A 19,418-nucleotide genomic window follows, 5' to 3' on the forward strand; every position below is an offset into this window, starting at 1 on the left:
GTCAAAGGGTGCCATGCTGTTACCCTCTGACCCCCCCCTTGTGCTGGGGAGACAGATACTTTTATCCCTTCTTTGCCAGTGGTAACCAACAAGCATTCTGGATAGAATGGGAACCACAAAGCTCTCAGAAACTCACTCTTCAGTGCTACGCTTTCTTCACTTGGAAATTAAGATTGGCAGTAACAGTAATTGTTTTTTCAAAACCAGAGATTCTTGGAATCAGTCTCAGATGACTCCCCCCGCTCCACTACACATACTTCTAGCCCTACTATCTTTTTTGGAACTAAAGTGGGGGGGGGGGGGGGGGAAAGAGTTTTGAAATAGGCACATCTACCATAAAAGCTCAAAGTGATATCAAAAAATAACTAGGTCATAGGAATTAGAGCTGGAAGAGCCCTTAGCAACCCATATGTTTCACACAGAAGTCTAACAAATCTTGTTGAATTGAATGGAACCCTCCACTTTACAAAGGTAGACTGGAGTTCATGGAAACTAAGCATTTTACCTCTGGTCATGTAGCTACTAAGGGTGAGACCCGGGGCTGGACATCAGTCTGACTTTCTTCTTGAAAATCATCAATCAAAATTTCCTAGCAGAAAGAAAGGACTTACTTGTCTGGCACATAGAAGGCACTTGAATACTTGCTGAATGATTCCAGCAATGCTTCTTGGATTAAAATTAAGAAATGGCTAGATCAGAATTATCTGAATACAACAGAATATGGCTGAGCCATAAGATAGATGGATAAAGAACTGGGTCCCCAAGTCAGAAAGACCAGAGTTCAAATATGGCCTCATATTTCAATAGCTGTGTGATCCTGGGCATTCACTTTGTCCTGTTTGCCTCAGTTTCCTCATCTGTAAAATGAGCTAAAGGAAGAAATGGCAAACTACTCCAGTATCTCTGCCAAGAAAACCCCAAGTGGGGTCATAGAAAGCCAGGTACGGGTGATAGCAACTGAACAATTACAATGGGAAGACTTGCACGTAACAAGCAGAACCAGGTGAATAACATACACGATGACTACAACATAAAGAAAAAACAAACTGATTTATATAAAACTACGCTCCCGGCATGTTCCCAGCAATGGGATATGAAAATATACTTTTTCTTGGAAGCAAGAGACCAAAAGTATGGAACTTTGAAGACAATGCCAGACTTAGGGGACATGTTACCTTATTTTAGATTCGTGGAACTTTTCTTTTTTTATTCTTCATTACAAGGAATGACTTTCCAGGTGGGGGAGCCAATATTTTCTGTCCTGCAAGCCCCTCTTCCTTCTACTCTACTGATGTTCCAGCCCTCTGACCACTTCTTCAAAAATATAAATGGCATAAAAACAAAAAGCATCATCAATTTCTTAAAAAAAAAAAAAAGCTAGTGGGCCAATCCTGATACTTTTACTGAATGCCCTTCTGTTGTACATGACAAATTATGTGTGCAGTCTACACTAGACCTGAATAGATTTAAAACTAATTTATGAGAATAAATTGAAACCTACTTCTCTTATGGATATGTATATCTACCATTTTACAGTAAGATGTCAGTCATCTTTCTATGGAAACTTAGGCAACCACTTTGGGAATTAAGAGGGTGTTACAGTAAAACCCTTTGGAAAATGCAAGATGTTCAAGTGCAAAAAAAGAAAAAAAAAAAAATCCTAAGGATATACTAGTTTTCCTATCATCTTTCTATGAATGCAACCAGCAAATTGCAACACAAATTTCATGGCTTCCAGGATCAACTTCACTGGTTTTTTAAAAAGTGAATGCTATTATTAATTTTGACAGGCTATTATATTATTAATTAAAAATATTCTACCAACGTCTCACTCTAATCATCCCTCAAAATGATGTGGCACTTTCCCCACACTCTCCATGTTTGAACATAAGCCCAGCACCAGGCCATCATCCACGGTCCAACCCCAGCAGCAAAGGATTAGCGACCCCGGGATAAAGGTTTTCAGTCACAGTAATTCATTACGACATGAAATTACAGGCGAGATGATGAAAACTCCCCATCTTGGGTTCACCAATCCTGCTCACTCTCTCTGGAAGCATAACATACTTTTACAGGGAAAGCAAGAACAGGGTGCCATCAACACCAGGAGATCGGAGCTCCTGGATCACTGCTGGAGAACCCTAACGAACAAAGCACTTTCCTCATAAAAATCCTATTTACTCATGAGAAAATTAACTCATTGGAGAAGCAAAGTAGCTAATATCAGGACTTAAAGGAGTTAAAGCTTGGATCTCTTGATTTCATCCAACCCTTACGGAAACTACGTGTCCAAAGAGACATCATGTTGCCCAACATCATAAAAAGCCGGTTAGCCAAAACTGACCAGCTCCTCTGAGTCCTAATTCACTGTGTGCTAGGACCACTGCACTGGCTTGTTACACTGGTAAATGGTAAGAGGCCAAGTCCAGGGACCTCTCTGCCACACCAAAGGAAATATTTAAAGTGGTACTGTGTTTAGGCTTTATTTGAGTCTCCTAACCACTATTGTCCTTATTTTTCAGTTGAGGAAACTGAGGCAGAGGTTAAGAGACTTGCCCCGGATCATACACCTAATTAAGTGTCTGAGTCAGGACTTCATAACTCCAGGCCCAACACACTTTCCACTGAACCATGAGCTATCTCAGTACAACTTCTAAACTTTTAAAACATATTCTCAAAGAAAATGCGATACTACCATTCTCTGACAAGGACTCCCACGAAGACTGACTTTGCCAAAGATTAAAAGCTGTTTCTAGTGGGGATTTCCATTATTCATTTTAAAAATTTGGCTATGAAAATGCCAGCCTTCAAACAACAGTAGTCTTATTCATGCTGTTTTAGTTATACTGTACACACTAAGATTAATTTCTCTTATTGATTCATTTTCTACAGCACTCACGGGAATTTGAAGGCATGAAATATTTTTAAAGCGATAAAATGAGGCACAGTTTGTAAATGAAAATTTTCTTCTTAGGCAAACTTCTTCAGATCCAGATATCTGAATATCTGGATACAGAATTGTGTTTTTCTAGCAGAATAAAAATGTTTATATATTTAAATAATACAATAAATAAATAACATTTGACAGAATGAGGCTGTTACAAAGCTAATTGTTTGAAAGTATTTACTTAATGCTAGAGTTAGTTGGAGAATAAGTTACTTATTTGCAGGTTTAGAACAGGTTCAACAAAGGTACTGACTAGTTGACAGTTCTGATGCATTATTGTTTGAAAAGATTTTCTAGAACAGTTTAAGGTTAATGAGTTCTTTCCCTTTTGAGTCTGATTAAACTCTTACCCAAATGGTCTTAGAAATCAAGACTGAGTTTCCCCTCCATCCACCCCATAGAGAGGAAGTGTGATTGAGTAGCTCAGGATGGTAACCACAGAAAGCCAAGGCCTGGTTTTGGAGTCAAAAGCCTTGGGCATAAATCTTAACTCTTCATGTTGACTACCCCCATAACCATGGGCAAATCACATTTTCCCTAACCTCCACTTCCTCTAACCTAAAAGTCCCTTTCAGTTCTGGTTCTATGATCCTGCACTCATCACTCCATTTTTTTGTTGTTCTGCTTCTTCACATGCAAAATGGAAGACACTGGATTAGATGGTTTCTAAAGGCTCTTTCTGGGCAATAGAATCCAACCACTCCTGCTCCAGCTTCCGAATTCTACATCTTCATCCTTACAGCTCATTTTCTACCTCAGAAGACAGAATGAACAGCCATTCCATAGTATTTTTATGGTCTGAGGAAATCCTTGTCAAAGCAAGCTTTCCCTTCCCGAGTACAATGAACTTTTCAGTCTTCTCACGGTTTGATGTTGTTAATGAGTGGAATAACTTGCTCGTTTTGTAAAAAATATTCAGATGTTCAAATTTTAAAAGGCATTGTCAACTGTCTTATTACTATAGATTTTCTGGGAATCATTTAATATCACTTTTGTTCCCCCCTCTAAAAGCAGAATAAGATATCTACAGGATCATTTATTTCTAAGAAAAAAAAAAAAAGGTAGCCTCATCACCTATCAAGAGGAAAGGTTTTTAGATGAGTTTCTAGATGTTGAAGTTGAAAGAGCTGTGGATTGGTCTAACCATTCTAGAAACACTCTGGAACCATTCCCCCAAAGTCACTAAAGTGAACTTAACCTTTGACCCAGTAATTCCACTACTAAGGAGATTCCCCTAAAGAGGGGAAGGACCCATATATGCAAAAAGACTCAGAATAACACTTTTTGTTGCAGTAAAAAACTGGAAATAAAGGGATACCCATAATTTGGAGACTAGTTTTAACTATGATAAGTGAATAGAAGAGAAAATTACAATATGATAAATATTAAGTATTCAAAATAGCTAATGAAGATTTGCAAGATATTGGGAATATAGCAGAATCAGGAAAACAATTTATAATAATGACATTAGAAAAATGGTTTTACTTAGAAAGGGCTACTAAAGAAGCCTTGTTGCTACAATTTATGGAGCCAGTGACCATCTGACTTAAAGCTGAAATTTCTATTCGTGGTGTTGGAGTTGGGTCATTTCAGCTGTGCCTGACTCTATCCGAGCCCATTTGGGGCATTCTTGGCAACATATACGAGTGGTTTTTCCATTTCCTCCTCTAGCTCATTTTACAGATGAGGAAACTAAGGCAAACAGGGCTAAGTGGCTTACCCGGGCCACCCTAAGTGTCTGAGGACTCAGGAAGATGACTCCCGGCCTGAAGCTCTATCCTCACTATGGACTAGACCCAAAGGGCCACCAAACTTTGATCCAGCAGAGTCTCTGCTGGGCTTATATCCCAAAGAGATCATTGAGGGAAAGGAACCCACATATGCAGAAATGTTCGTGGCAGCCCTTTTGTAGCGGCAAGAACCTGGAAACTGAGTGGATGTCCATCAGCTGGGGAATGGCTGAATAAGTTATGGTATATGGCATATGAATGTTATGGAATATTATTGTTCTATAAGAAAGGAACAGCAGGATTTCTCTTAAATGGAGAGACTTATAGGAACTGATGCAAAGTGAAGTAAGCAAAATCGGAGATCATGATACACCACTGCAACAAGATTACACTATAATCAATTCTGATGGGCGTGGCTCTCTTCAGGTGATTCAGGCCAGTTCCAATGCATTTATGATAGAGCCCTCTGCACCCAGAGAGGACTGTGGGGGCTGAGTATAATCAAAGCACAGCATCTTCCTTTTTGGTCTATTTGCTTGTTTTTTAAAAATTTTCTTTTTTCACCTTTTGATCCGATATCTCTTGTGCAACATAATGAATATGGAAATATCTATAAAAGAACTGCACCTTTAACATATATTGAATTACTTGTCTTTGGGAGGGGATGGGGAAAGGAGGGAGAAAAATTTGGAACACAAGGTTTTGCAAAGGTGAATGATGAAAAGTATCTTTGCATGTATTTGGAAAAATAAAAGGTAATAAATTTGTTGGGAGTGAGGGGGAATGGGAAGTCCTTGAGCAGGACCATGTTGCTTTTGCCTGGTCAGCAGTCACATGAACATAAGGGCAGGTTCTATGCACATGGTATCGCAACAAATTCATTTGTTCTCCATACATTCATAACACACTCATAACACACCTGCCATCTAGGGGAGGGGGTAGAGGGAAGGAGGGAAAATTCGGAATAGATGTGAGTGCAAGGGATAATGTAAAAAATTACCTATGCATATGTACTGTCAAAAAAAAAAGTTATGATAAAATTAATTTTAAAAATAAAATAAAATTTAAAAATATAAATGTGAATAACTTTCAAAGACTAAAATTCTGATTAATGTAGTAAGGAAAGACTGCTGCTGGATTAATGTTCATCTCACCTCTACCGTATTGCTTCTTAAGATCCGATAGAGTTAGCTTTTCATTCTTTTAAATTTTTCTTTTTCTTTCTCAAGACAAATATGTATATATACACACACATACACATCTATAGTATATGTGTGTATATATATATACACATTATGTATATACACATACATTGTATACCTAATATAAAATATACATTGTATATATTGTATACAATGTGTTCATTATATGCAATGCACATATTCTATCCATTCTCCATCATGAATATATTGTATAATGAGTCAGGAAACCCAGAGTTTAATGTTATAGTCATCTCACCTCTTAGCAGAGGTGAGAAACTAGAGATGTTGGAGACAGACTCTCCTGTCGCTGTTTTCCTTCACTATACTTGTTACAAGAAGGGCCGTGAAGAGGAGGGGGACCAGTGATAGAAAGTGTACCCCTTCCCACAGGAGATCAATAAAGCATTTTTAGAGAAGAACAACAAAATTCAGAAGGGGACACAAAACAAGGCAATTTTCTTATTGTTAAATTTAATAAAGTTTCTCAAATGAGTTGTACATAAGCCATCAACAGTTTCACATATGACCCCACCTTGAGTTGTCTGTACGTTAAGATGTTTGTGGTTGATAATGTTTAAGTTCTGGGGGCAGCTAGGGGGCGCAGTGGATAGAGCACCAGCCTTGAATTCAGGAGGATCTGAGTTCAAATCTGGTCTCAGACACTTAACACTTCCTAGCTATGTGACCCTGGGCAAGTCACTTAACCCCAGCCTCAGGGGGGAAAAAAAAAAGATAATTCTTAAGTTCATAATGAAAGAGAAAACTGAAACTTAAAAAAATAGAAAAACAGAAAGATGGATGGCTCAAATGTTGTAACAGTTTGTCCACAAAACAGGGAAAGAATTGAAGGAAGGTCTCCTGCCCTGGTTAGCTGTTATATGGCAGAGGTTCTTTTGTTTATGGACCCCAGTGGCAACCTGATGCAACCTGTGGACCCCTTCTCAAAATCATGTTTCAAAATGCACAAAATACAGATTACAAAGGAAACCAAGTCTATTGAAATATAATTACCAAAATATTTTTTAAAAAATAACAAGTTGACAGATCCCAGCTCTAGGAAAACTCTAGTTAATAGGTTCTGTTTTGCAAGAAGAGACAGAAAACTCATGCCCAGGAGAATATAGATCCCCTGAAGGATGGCATGGAGCCAATACAATTCAAGAAAAGCTTCAAACCTGCTTCTCCTTTCCTTATTCCTTATTCTTTTCCCCAACCTAGAAGACAGATGGAAACCCAGCAGTAACCTGCCCCTCTCCCAGCAGCCACTTTGCTAGAGAATAGGGCACCTGTTTCTGTCCCTTCAGAAATGGTGGGATGCAACCTTGGCTTTACAAAGAAATGTCATCAAGATGGGGACCCCATGCCATGCAGTCTCTGCAATGACTTGCTGTGACACAGAAATGGCTACCACCATGCCAACTCAACTCCACCCTCACGCCTGTCACTGAAAGGCTTACATTACGGGCTTGGGGAGGCCGAAACCATAAAGTGGTCAACTCTTTGTCCATTACAGCTATTAATGACCCGACCATGGCATCGGTGGGAAGAAAGGAAGGAAGGAGGGAAAAGGATAAAAAGGGACAAAGGAAGGAAGGAGAGAAGAAAAGGAAGAACTCCTCACACACGGAATTAAAGCATCTTCAAGGACTGAAATAAGTTACATGACCTAATCACAACCCCCTTTGCATTTCTTCTACTCAGCATGGTACAAAGAGGACCGTTTTCCAATTTTGAGCCAAAACAGAAAAACAAATCCTTGGGAATTTGGCTGAATTGCCAAGAAGAGCCTCTCATTGCACTGCACATGTGCGTGAACCACTCTCTGACAACATGAGTGATCCAAGCCTGGACCTTGGGCCCCCCGGCACTGGACTGACCTCCAGGGAGTCAGGAAACCCTTCCTTGGTCGCCAGCAGGTAGGTCCGAGGACGACTCACTTCAGTGAATCAAAACCATCCACTGCCAACAACACCCAAGGAGCTTCTCCATTACACTGAAAAGTCAGGTTTACAGAATGCTAATAAGCTGCATAGTTTGAGAAAAATGCAACGCAGACTCTCCGGACTGGCTGTGCATAGAAGGAATTTTAATTTGACAGTTACATAAAAGAGAAGTGATTATAAGGCATTAAAAAACATTGTCCTATGTGACTAGAAACATTTTACCAGCAACCTTAATGGGACGATCCTGAAACGGTCCCGAACAGCCACCTCCCCTCCATCTCCCAGGCTCCTCCCCCAGAATGGCAGCTGCCATTCACTCAAGGGTTGAAAAGGCCGAGATGGCCCATGGAGTTGTCTCAATGCAGGAAGGAATCCCTACGGGAACAAAAAGGTGGCCTCCGCTGTGGAGTGTAGCTGTTTATGTTCAACGGTGCTCTCGCGGGAAGGTGGGTATTTACAGAAGGGTTAGACAAAATAGTTAAATAGCTAAAGATATTAAAAAAGGCCTGAGAAATCTGGTTAAAATATATACTTATATTGCTACTGTGGTGGGAGTAGATTTTTCTTTATTTTTTTTTCAAAAGTAATAAAAAGAGTCTGTTAAAAAAATATATATCCAGAAAGGTGTTGATTTGAACTGTAAAAAGCAATTAGAACTTTCCCTTTGGGCTGCTCGAGAGCCATCGGTCAACAATGAGCTGACCTTCTAATGATAATTTCATTCTTTTCCCTCACGAAGGCGTCCCAGCTGGGACTTCTCCGGGATGTACTTTGGTGTGTGTTCCCTCCCTTAGACCCAGCACCTTGCACGGAAGCTTTCTTATTTTGGTTTCAAGCTGCCCCAATCCTCAATCCACAACTGCCAAAGCTGAAGCTTCCTAGGGCTGCCCTTGGGGGAAGAGAGCTCGGGGATAGAGACGCTGACCAAATGGGGCCCCACGGGGCTGCAGGATGACAGGAAGCGCCCTTCCAGGCTCAGCCTGGCCAGGGCAGAGCGTGGGCAGGGAGAGCCGCCCTGGGGGTTGGACAAGGAACTAAGCCCAAGGGGGGGACTCATCCTGGGCTCAGAGATGCTGTGCATTCTCCTTGAACATTCATCAGTCCCAAGGCTGGCCACAACAAGTGTCCGCGGGACACGGAGATCCTGCTTCCAGGTGTCTGGAAGACCCGCCCGGCCCCATTTCTTTGGTGAGCCAGGAGAAGTGGAACCCCTCCCCAAGGATGCTCTGCTCTCACGCCGAGGCACGTGGGCGTGGGCACTAGAGCACCAGCACACACACAAAAGCACCTCGACCACAGGAGGACGTTCCGTCGTTACTGGATAAATAGGAGCCCACAAACCTGGTGGAGTTTTGGGTTAGGTTCAGTCTCGGTGGAGGTGAGCCGCAAATCAGCACCAGCCCCGGGGGCTGGAGCCGCACGGACGCCACGGCCCAGACAGGAGGCGGCTCTGCCCTGCTACCCCCTCGGACCACCCGAAGGGCCCACCGGCGAGGAGGAGGCCGGCTTCCCGGGAAGTTGGGCCCAGGCGCAGGCCACGGAACACGGGCCCTACTTCTCAGTGAGAGACAGCCGTAAGACCTCCTGCAGCTGGGCCTCCTCCTCCTGGAGCCGCAGCTCCCGCTCCTCCAGCTCCTTGGCAGACAGTTCCATGGCCAGCTGCAGGTCCGTGTCAAAGTTCCGGGCCTCCTCCAGAGCTCCAGGCCGGAGACCATTGGAGCTAGTGAGCAGACTCTCCTGAATAGCCCTAGAAAAGACAAACACCCCTCTCAGTCCAGGCCAGCCCCTTGTCCTTCCAACCCTCTCCCCCCACATCACCGAGACAAGAGCTCCTCGGGGGTTCAGGGGCACGGGCCGGATCCCAGGGTGCGAGCTCGTCCCCCAGAGCACCCCGTCAGTCTCTCCTGAAGCCTCAGGGCCATGATTCATGGGGATTGCAGAAGCTTCCGAGCTTCAGGTGACTCAAAGGATGGTGAAAAAGCCCTGGAGAGGGAGTGGGCCACAGGCGGCCGGCTGCCATTAACACGCCATCCCAAGGCAGGCCAATGGAGAAGGGGCAGGAGGGATGAGGCAGGAGCCAGACACATCTCCAGCTGACCGGCCACGGAAGGCCGTGGCCATAATGACGTTGATGGGGCCCAAATATGGCCTGTGCGAGGCCCCACAGACCAGAGCCAGCCCACGGGCTGCGCCACGCAGGGCAAAAGCAAAGTGCCCTGTCCTTATAAACTTGGGGACAAAGAAGTGAGAATTACCCCAAAAAATCCATCAGAAAAGGCTCCTTTGTGGTAACTAGGAAAAGGCTAAACAAACAGTCAATAGAACATTACGGAGTCATAAAGAAAACATAAAGAAAAAATTCGCAGAAAGATGAAAACCAAGGGAACAAAGAAAAGAGAATCAAGAAAACAGGATCTGTAATGGCAACAATGGAACAGGAAAGAAGGAGCTGGGCCAACAGCAGGACCACGGTGCGCCCCTAAGAGTGGAGCTACTTGTGCTCCTTTGCAGAGGTGGGGGTCTACAGGCCCAGAACGGCGCACACGCTGTCAGAGCGCTCATGCAGCGGATCTGGCTGAGCTTCGCTTGGTCTTTTTCTTCTCTGATCTGTTATGAGGTTCACTGGATAGAGGTGGGGAGGTGAAGGTGATATAAACACAAAAGATACCAACAAAAATACGACTTTACAAACCGATTCGGAGCACGGGGACACCTCATTTCAAAGTATTTCTTTAAAAAGGAAAGGCTAATTAAAAACCGGTTGACATTATGCTCCATCCTTGGGGGAGTCCAGAGACATTACCTTTCGTACTGCGAGTCATAGACTTGTGGACCAGTGAGTCCCCCATTTGAAGGCAGCCCCGGGACATCCTGGGAAGACAAAACAAAGGCATCAGCCGCCGCCTCTCAGAGCGAGGAAGCCCCCGGCTCTCTTCCCGTCTCTGTCAAGAAGAACTAGAGAGAATCATCAGTACATGTATGGACGGCACGACTGAGCGGGCGCCGTCTCCCAAGGCTGACGCCCTTTAGTGTCGAGGAGCTGGACTGGCTGCCATCCCACGGAGACGGAGGCTCGGTGGGAGCAGCGTGGCGGGGGGCCTCGTGTCGAGCCGCCCGAGGTCTCCCCTCAAATGTCTTCACTAAGAGCGGTTAAAAATGGAGAATTCTGTGGATCCCGAGGGTCTCAAAGCAGGGTTGGTTCTAGTTGGCCCCAGCAAGCAGAACTGGGAACGTGGGTAGAAACTGCCAAGCAGCCGGTTTGGGCCCAATGAGAAAACTCACTAATGATTAAAGCTCATTAGAACTGGAGTGGGAGGATGACAGAGCATGGGAGAGGAGGAGGGAGGGGAAGAGCAGGGAAGGTGAGGAGGGAGGGGAGGAGCAGAAAAGGGCAGCAGCTTCTCAGGACCCGGCTGGGCTCGGCCTCCAGGCTGGCTTTCTCCCCGTTCTTCACCTGGGGACCCTGCCAGGGTCAGCTACGTTCTCGTGCAAATGACAAAAAATCGTGCAAAAAAGACGAGCCAGAGCGTTTTCTTCACTTCTTTTTTACTGTGAACGTAACACTACAGCCACTTAAGTAGAAACAGATTCAAGGACCAAAGGCTTTTTGTTCCTTGAGAAACCAGCGGCCTGCGGTGGTGATTTCCCTGGCCTAAGAGGATGTGTGCGCTCAGGGCACACGGTTTTGTTCCTTCACATCTGGTTAAGGATCTACACTCGAAGCTCCTGGGAGTGCAGGGACTTGGGAGCAGAGCCCAGGAAGTCAGGGGAATGGCAGCAGCGGTGGCCCCCTGCAGACCCCGAGAGCAAGGTCAGCTTAAGATGGCTCCCAGAAAGCAGAGGGCCTGGAACACCCCCTCCCCCCTGCCACAAGGCCCTCCCCCTCATGACTCGCAGCAAAGGCCAGCCCCGCAAGCAATGATTCCAACAGCAATTCCTATGTCTCATGTGAAAGCAGCCATGAAAATAGCCCTCCCTGTGTGACCCAGGGGCCTTTCTCAAATATCCATCCTCCTTGAGCTTTCTTCCAAGAGAAACTTTGTCTCAGCACGTTCATTTATCTGCTTTTCATCAGAAAAACGAAAACCTTTGCAATGCACCAAGACCCCCTTTATTCACAAGCAACAGAAAAAGGAGGGCCTGCTCCCTGCTCCCCTTCCGCGGCTGGAGCCGTTCACTGATTTTGGCTCCGACTTCATGCTTTGTGGGAGGATTTTACGTCGAGTTACTGCGAGTCCTGCTAGAAAAGAGGCAGAGTGTGAATCCCCAATATATGCAAAGACTAGGCCGGACCTCTCATCTGAAGCTAGAGGAAGCACCTTGGGTGCCCGGCAGCATTCTGCCAGGCCAGGGAAGCAACTCGACAATGAGAAGGAACATGCCAGGAGGGTGGGGATCACCCCAAGAAAAGCATCGCCAAGCCTAAGGCTAGCCCCAGTACCTTTTCAGCAACAAGAGTCCCCATCGGTGTGGTCCTCTAAGAAAATGCTTCGGAGCGCAACTACGAGAAAGTTTTCTTTCTAAGTCTGATAAATGTGGGAAACACCTCATTCACAGTTCTGACCTCAATGAACATGACGGACTATGTATCGAACAGAAACCTTATGAATATGAAGAATGTGGAAAAGCCTTCAACTAATCCCTACCCTTATTATCACTGCACGATGAGGACGCCAAAATGAACGACTTAATGCAGGCCTGTATTTCCTCTTGTAAACACTAACTGGATCTCTTCCACTTCTAGTTGCTCTCCATCTACATACAAACCTAGGCTCCCTTCATATACTAACTATGTCGCTTTCTATATTTCAGACAATCCATATTATATGGAAAGAAAATCCCAAACCAACCTGAGACGACCCTCCCTCGTATTTCAGGGCTTAATAAACAATTTTCTTCTTGCAAAGAAAAAAATCTTTTGAATGTAACAAATATGGACAATCCCTTCACCACAAAGAGTCCACTTAAGAGCACCGAGAAAACTCCATTTTCCTCTCCTCTGTCAATTTGATTTCTCTAAAGTGCACGTCTTTTCGTGGCCCTGTTACCTCCAGGAATAGATCTAAAACCCCACTTGGCTCCCAGAGCTCTTTATAAGCATTCACACTTTGCCAGACACTGCCTCTGGCCTCTTCTTCTGGCCTGCTGGGTCTGGACCGCTCGCCTTCCTTATCTCTGCCTCCCTGCTTCCCTGGCAATCCTCCTTTACGACTGTCGGGAATTTGCCCTGTAGATGTCTCATTTATATAGCCGTTTGTACTCTGGATTTTGAGCTCCTCGGCGGCAGAAACTCTCTGGGGCGGTTCTTTACTCAGCCAGAACTTGGCACAGAGCGGGAACTTAAGGTTTATTAACTTCGCGGATGGAGATCATCTGACCCAGAGGAATTACATCACTGGGTACTGGATGTGAATCGCTGAGCCAGTCACATACTGAAAAGGCCACGGAGAACAGCAGAGATACTAGAGGACCAGAGAGGGGAAAACGGCTCAACATCCACTAAATCGGTCGATAAACATTTGTTGGACACCTACTGTGTGACACCAGGCACCGTGCTGGGCGTTGGGGATGCAGGTGATGGTCCCTGCCCTCAAGGAGCTTACAAGGAAGTGGGAGAGATGGCAGGTAAACAGGGACATCCAGAGCAGGAGAAAAGGGAAGGAACTAAAAGGGGGAAAGCCTGGGGAAGACCACAGCATCCGCACATGATGGGACAATACTCCCGACTCTGATGCCCGGGAAAATTTTATCCTGGTTGTTTAAGAGGTAGGAAGGTGACCAAGAGCCAGCATGGCTTCCCAAGAACACATCCTGCCCTACTAACCTTCCGTCCCCTTGTGTAAGGCTTATTACAAAGTAAGAGATCGCCGTACGAACACACACTACAAAGTGGATCAGGGGATTGCTCCGGACAGATCTGAGAGAAGCACTGATGACTACCGAGCTCACGCCATTCACATTCAGGGAGACAGTCTCGTTCTAGACGGATTTTTAAGCGACGGGGGAAGAGCTTCATCTGAACCAAAATTAAACCCAACAAACAAAAACACGAGTTTCACCGCTTACTGATCACAATAAAGGGACCGATCTCTAAGACGGAGTTTCCCCCTTTTTTTACACCAGGATCAGCCACAGGCTAGTGATGAAGGTATTGAGCTCTCAGTCAGGAAAACCTGGAGTTAATCAGTCAATAAGCACTTATTAAACACCAACTATATGCTGCTAGGTACTATGTTAAGTGCCAGGATACAGTGCCTGCTGCCAGAGAACAGACATCCTAGCAGGGACACAGCCCGTGCACAAGCAGACAAATGCGGTGTAAGGTCATCCCAAGGGGAAGGTGCTACCAGCCTGGGACGGGGAAAAAAGTGAGAAGAGAGCTCGGAGACAAAGGTGGGGGCCAAGTGGGGGTGGAGACACCGGGCCAAAGCAGAGATGGGAGCTAGAAGCTGCCTGAAGCAGGAGACAGTGAGGTGGTCTCCCGTGCAAGGGTCTGGGTGAGGAGAAGGAAGCATGATGGACACTGTGGAGGCAGAGGCGTCGCCACCCACTGGCCGAACGGCTGCCAGGCTGGGGACCGGAAGGACGGATAAAGGGGGATGGGCACCTGGACGGTCACAAGAGCTCGGAGCGCAGTCTGAGAGGGTCAAGGGACGCCCGCTGAGACCCTCTTTGCCATCCTTGACAAGTGAGCCAGCACACCGCAGGTCAGCCCCAGGCCCTGAGGGCAGCAGGGGCAGCGCTGAGGCCGGACATATGTCCCTGCGGGCTGTCCCCACCTGGGAGCCGGGCCCCCGCTCACCCACCTGACTCCGGCTGGACTCCAGCAAGCTCTGCTGAATGGCAAACTGCATGATCTCATAGTCTTCATCCTGCAAATGCATGTTCCTGCCGTTGTCTTGCACGTGGTAAGATTCAGGGACCTCGAACACAGACTGATCGACCTCAAAGTGGGAGAGCAGCGACGCTGCAACACAAGAGAAAGAGCAGGGAGCTGAGTGGCGGGAGCGGGAGGCCCGGGAGCAGCAGAGGGACGAAGTGCCGCCTTGTGAGCAAGGGGCCCCCAGGAGCTGTGGGGACAGCGGGCTGAGCCAGGGGGGAGTCACAAGTAATTCAGGCCTCCCCACGCCCCAGCCCGCCCCTGGCCACGCCGCCCTATGAGCACGGGGCCCCCAGGAGCTGCGGGGATAGCGGGCTGAGCCGGGGGGAGTCACAAGTAATTCAGGCCTCCCCACGCCCCAGCCCGCCCCTGGCCACGCCGCCCTATGAGCACGGGGCCCCCAGGAGCTGCGGGGACAACAGTGTGATGATGGACAGAGCTGGGGGCGGGGTCACAGGTGACTCGGACCCCCCCACTCCCCAGCTGGAACCACACGTGCACAGGAGCTCAGAGCAGCCCACGGCCTGAGTCCCAATCCAATCTAACATCTCCAGTGGTTTGTTTTTAAAGCAGAGACCACGGCAGCTGGAACTGCGACTCAGCCAATGCAGCAAGGGCCCAAGAGGATACCAATGGGTACAAGCATCGTGCTGGACGGCGCAGGCCACATGACAGCATGGCGGATACGTACAAGGGCGAAGAACAACCTGCTTCCCCCTCCCCCCTGGGAGCTGCCAATCCACTAAGCAAGGATTTCTCAGGTCTACAAAGAAGTGGAATACATGAGGGGCAGGGAGGGGTCCAGAAAGGCTGAGGAAGGAGACACTGGGGGGAGGGAGGATCCAGAAAAGCCTGAGGAGGGCCGGCGGGAGGACTGCTCCGGGAGGACTGCTCCGGGAGGACTGCTCCGGGAGGAAGAGCCAGTCTCGACAGGGAGAGCTGGAGGGAGTGCTCTCCTGAGCTAATGCATGGCGGTGGGGGACGGCAGCAAGAGAGCAGGAGAAGATGAAGGGACTAATGGGAAATGAGGCTGGCAGGGAAGGCTGCGGCCGGCTGCAGCGTCCGATCCAGCCCACGCCACTTTTCTCTGCATTTTAAGAATGCATCCTCATTCTGGAACATGGGGAGCTGAAATCTGATCACTTAATTTAATTTCAAATGGACCTGTTAGCAACAGCACATTCAGGAAAAAAGAAAGGTCCTCCACACATTTTCACGACTTTTTCAAGGCATCATGGCAGGGTCAGAGGGCCTGGCCTAGAAGCCAGAAAGACCTGAATCCGGAGCGTAGCCCGGCCCTCGCAGCTGCGCGGTCCCGATCTCAGGCCCTCTGGGCCGGCTCACCTGGGTCAGTGTGTCCCCCGTCCATGCTGGCTACGGGCTCTTCGGCCGTGCTGCAGCCGTTGACGTTTCCAAAGGTGATCCGAGCGTTCAAGACATGAAACAGTGGAATTTCTAAGGAAAAAAAGGTTTTCATTAGAATACACGATGTCTACGTCTCCTCACTGAGTAATCGTGGTTTAGATTCACTTTTTAAATAGCCATTCATGACTCTGGGAGATGACGACGAACCACTACATAGAACTCCCAATCCCTCTATTTTTGTCCGCCTGCATTTCTGACTTCCTTCACAGGCTCATTGTACACTATTTTAAAGTCCGATTCTTTTTGTTCAGCAAAACAACTGTTTGGTCATATATACATATATTGTATTTAATTTATACTCTAACATCTTTAACACGTATTGGTCAACCTGCCATCTGGGGGAGGGAAGGAGGGGAAAAGTTGGAACAAAGGCTTGGCAATTGTCTGTGCTGAAAAATTACCCATGCTTATGTCTTGTAAATTAAAAGCTATAATTAAAAATAAATAAATAAATAACCTTTCATGGAATAGACCCGTGCTGAATGCTGAGGCTTTAGGCCCCAACAACCTCCCACTGGCTCCAGAGCCGGGCCCCCAGACCCCACAGACCCAGGGCCGTCCCAGGACAAATCGGTAGAGCTGGACCTTCCGACTCCACAAACCTGGACCCCAACTGCGTCCAAAGGTAATGAACCCAAACCAGAAGCTCTCCCGGGGCCTCGGCCCCCTTCAATAGGGAAGATCTCATGGGAGGGCTTGAATTTAACAGTCAGATAATATAAAATCCATCATCTTTGGGGCTAAGTGGTTTGTTTTCTCCAACAATGACCTTCATTCCCACATAAGACTCACTCTAGATATAAATATATGTAGGATCCCAGGACCGGAGAGTGGACATGAAAAGGGCTGAAAATAACACACCCAGGGCCGCCAGCTGGGAAGCAGCCCCCGTCGGCCCACGGGTCTCCCTGTGGCGCTTTGCTGCTCGTGCCAGGAAGTAAGGAAGACGCTGCCACGTGGGTCCCTCAGCCTGTCCCACGGCGGAGACTTAGGCCCGGGGCCCGGGGCCAGGCAGCGCAGCTCCTCCGCCCGGGGCACCCGCGGCCACCCACGTGAGCAGCTCCGCGGCCATCCCTGAGGGAGGGTCCAGAAACCTCCGGCTTCCCCCCCAGGCTCCCTGGCAATCGCCTGCCCGCTGCGGCTGAGCTTGCTTCGCTTTACAGAAAGGAATGGGAAATCCCAACCAGAGAAGGGCACGTACCAATTTTGACAGGAAATCCAGGCGGGAACTCAAGAGTGATGAAATCTCTCAGTCTAGCAAAATGGGCACTGGTTCTGGCCATGAGGTCAATAATAGGAATGACCTGTTCCACCAGAGACAAGGGGAACTCTTCACACATCCAGAGCATGGCTTTAAACCTGTGAAGTCAAGAGAGGCAACTCTGGGCCCTTCGCCGTGGCCCGAGGGGCTCCCCACCCCCACCGCGGCCCATGAGGCCCCCTCCCTCACCCATCTGGGCCACCTGCAGGGAGGGGCTCTCTCCCTGCTCAGATGGCATCCCCAGCCCTCCTGGCACAAGGGGGAGCTTAATACAAACTTTTTTGTTCCTTCATTCTTTGATGAACTAGAAAACTGATTACTAAGAAACACGCTGGAAGCTACCTCCGCACTCCTCACAAACACTACTAGTCATTCAATTTATTTAAACTGAATTTAAATTAAATGCATTTAAATGAACACATTTACTGAGAACCTGCTGTATGCAGGCATCTCCACCCTGGGGATGGAGGCGGCCTCCGATCCCCCAATCCCAGCCTCGAGGCCAGGGCCAGCCTCCACTCCAGGGACCGAGGGGAAGGTGAGCCCCCTTGCAGGGGCGGGGCTCCCAGGGAGCTGAGGGGCCCGCCCCACCTTCCAAGGGCAGGCGGAAGGCCAAGGAGCCCGCAGCCCGCCCGCCTCAGTCAGGAAGGAGTCGGGGCTGTCGTGGGTGACGGAGCCGCCCGGACACTAAGTGACAAGACTGAAGGACGGGAGCGGGCAGCCCCTGGGACTCAGGGAGCGAGGGCGGGAAGCTTACTTTTGGGTTCGGATCGTCAGCTCCTTGGGCCGCCCTATGTCCCGGTCCTTCAAGTCAAATTCTTCATTGAAATACTCCTCGGGCGTGATGGCCGTGGGGTTGTTGGCCGTGGCGCACTCCGTGGTGAGGTCCTGCAAAAGGACCCAGGAGAGCATGACGCCTCCGCCGCCCAGTCTCCGAGACCGAAGCCACGTGGGGCAGGTCTGGGGTCTCCTGGCGCCCCTGCACGAACCACAGGGACAGCTGGCACCCTCCCCCCCCCCAGTCCGACAACTGCTTCCACAGCCAAGAAATAAACCTGCGAAATCCCGCTCCATCCAGGGCCCGTTTTCTCATAGCAACCCTTTAACAAAAAGGAAGGTGGCCTAGAAACAGCCCGAGCTCCCTCGTCCCCTGCACTTACCCCCTGAGCGCCAAACTGGTGCTCCACGGTCCCCAGCAAGGACTCCAGGGGATTCCTGTCAGCTGGGGAAGGAAAAGCAGACCTTTAACCCCTGGGCCGGGGAGTGTGATGTAAAAGTCCCTAAGATGCAAAGGGGAGGAATCTTGGAGACAACGTCTCTTCTCTGCCTCCTCCCCACGCCCCTTTCACAGATGGGGAAGCTGAAGTCCCAGGGCCGGTGGATCCTCGAGAGCTCCTCACTCGGGCCTGGAGCCGGCCTCGGTGCTCCGCACAGAGCTGGCCGTGGTGGTGGGGAGCCGGCTCTCACGGCGGCCCGTGACGTGGCAAAACCGTGATGAGGAAGTCAGGATGTGAAGGGGATAACTGTACTATATATACACTGGAATAAATCTCTACAAATCCCTCCAGTATGGAGGAGCATGAAGCATTTTTGCAAAGACAAAATGGATAGCAAAAGTTAAAGAATGAAAAAAATGAAATCATCCAAACCAAACTCAAAGGAGAAAACACTAAGGAAGAGAGTTTTAAGACTATAAATAAAAACTTTCCTCAAAAGAAAACATGACAATAAACTGGGAAAACATTTTTACAGTTAAAGGTTCTGCTAAAGGCCTCATTTCTAAAATATATAAAGAACTGACTCTAATTTATAAGAAATCAAGCCATTCTCCAATTGATAAATGGTCAAAGGATATGAACAATTTTCAGATGAAGAAATTGAAACTTTCTACTCACATGAAAGAGTGTTCCAAATCACTATTGATCAGAGAAATGCAAATTAGGACAACTCTGAGATGCCACTACACACCTGTCAGATTGGCTAAGATGACAGGAACAAATAATGACAAATGTTGGAGGGCATGTGGGGAA

The 19,418-nt window shown here is 47.7% G+C and overlaps 1 protein-coding gene across 1 annotated transcript in view; it reads right to left on the reverse strand.

Annotated features, from left to right (window-relative positions):
- Positions 1–7,944: 7,944 nt before the first annotated feature.
- The window catches only part of ANKRD13A (ankyrin repeat domain 13A), a 38,749-nt gene continuing 27,275 nt past the window's right edge, over positions 7,945–19,418 (reverse strand). Inside the window, exons 9-15 of the mRNA XM_074295262.1 lie at positions 18,549–18,610; positions 18,146–18,276; positions 17,329–17,486; positions 16,047–16,157; positions 14,629–14,789; positions 10,626–10,693; positions 7,945–9,569 (exon numbers count right to left, since the gene is read on the reverse strand). Of these exons, the coding sequence (XP_074151363.1) occupies positions 9,374–9,569; positions 10,626–10,693; positions 14,629–14,789; positions 16,047–16,157; positions 17,329–17,486; positions 18,146–18,276; positions 18,549–18,610 (887 nt within the window). The 3' untranslated portion in view covers positions 7,945–9,373. The remainder of the gene's footprint in view (positions 9,570–10,625; positions 10,694–14,628; positions 14,790–16,046; positions 16,158–17,328; positions 17,487–18,145; positions 18,277–18,548; positions 18,611–19,418) is intronic.

This window comes from Sminthopsis crassicaudata, chromosome 1 (genome assembly GCF_048593235.1).
Source record: "Sminthopsis crassicaudata isolate SCR6 chromosome 1, ASM4859323v1, whole genome shotgun sequence".
Classification (NCBI taxonomy): Eukaryota; Metazoa; Chordata; class Mammalia; order Dasyuromorphia; family Dasyuridae; genus Sminthopsis; species Sminthopsis crassicaudata.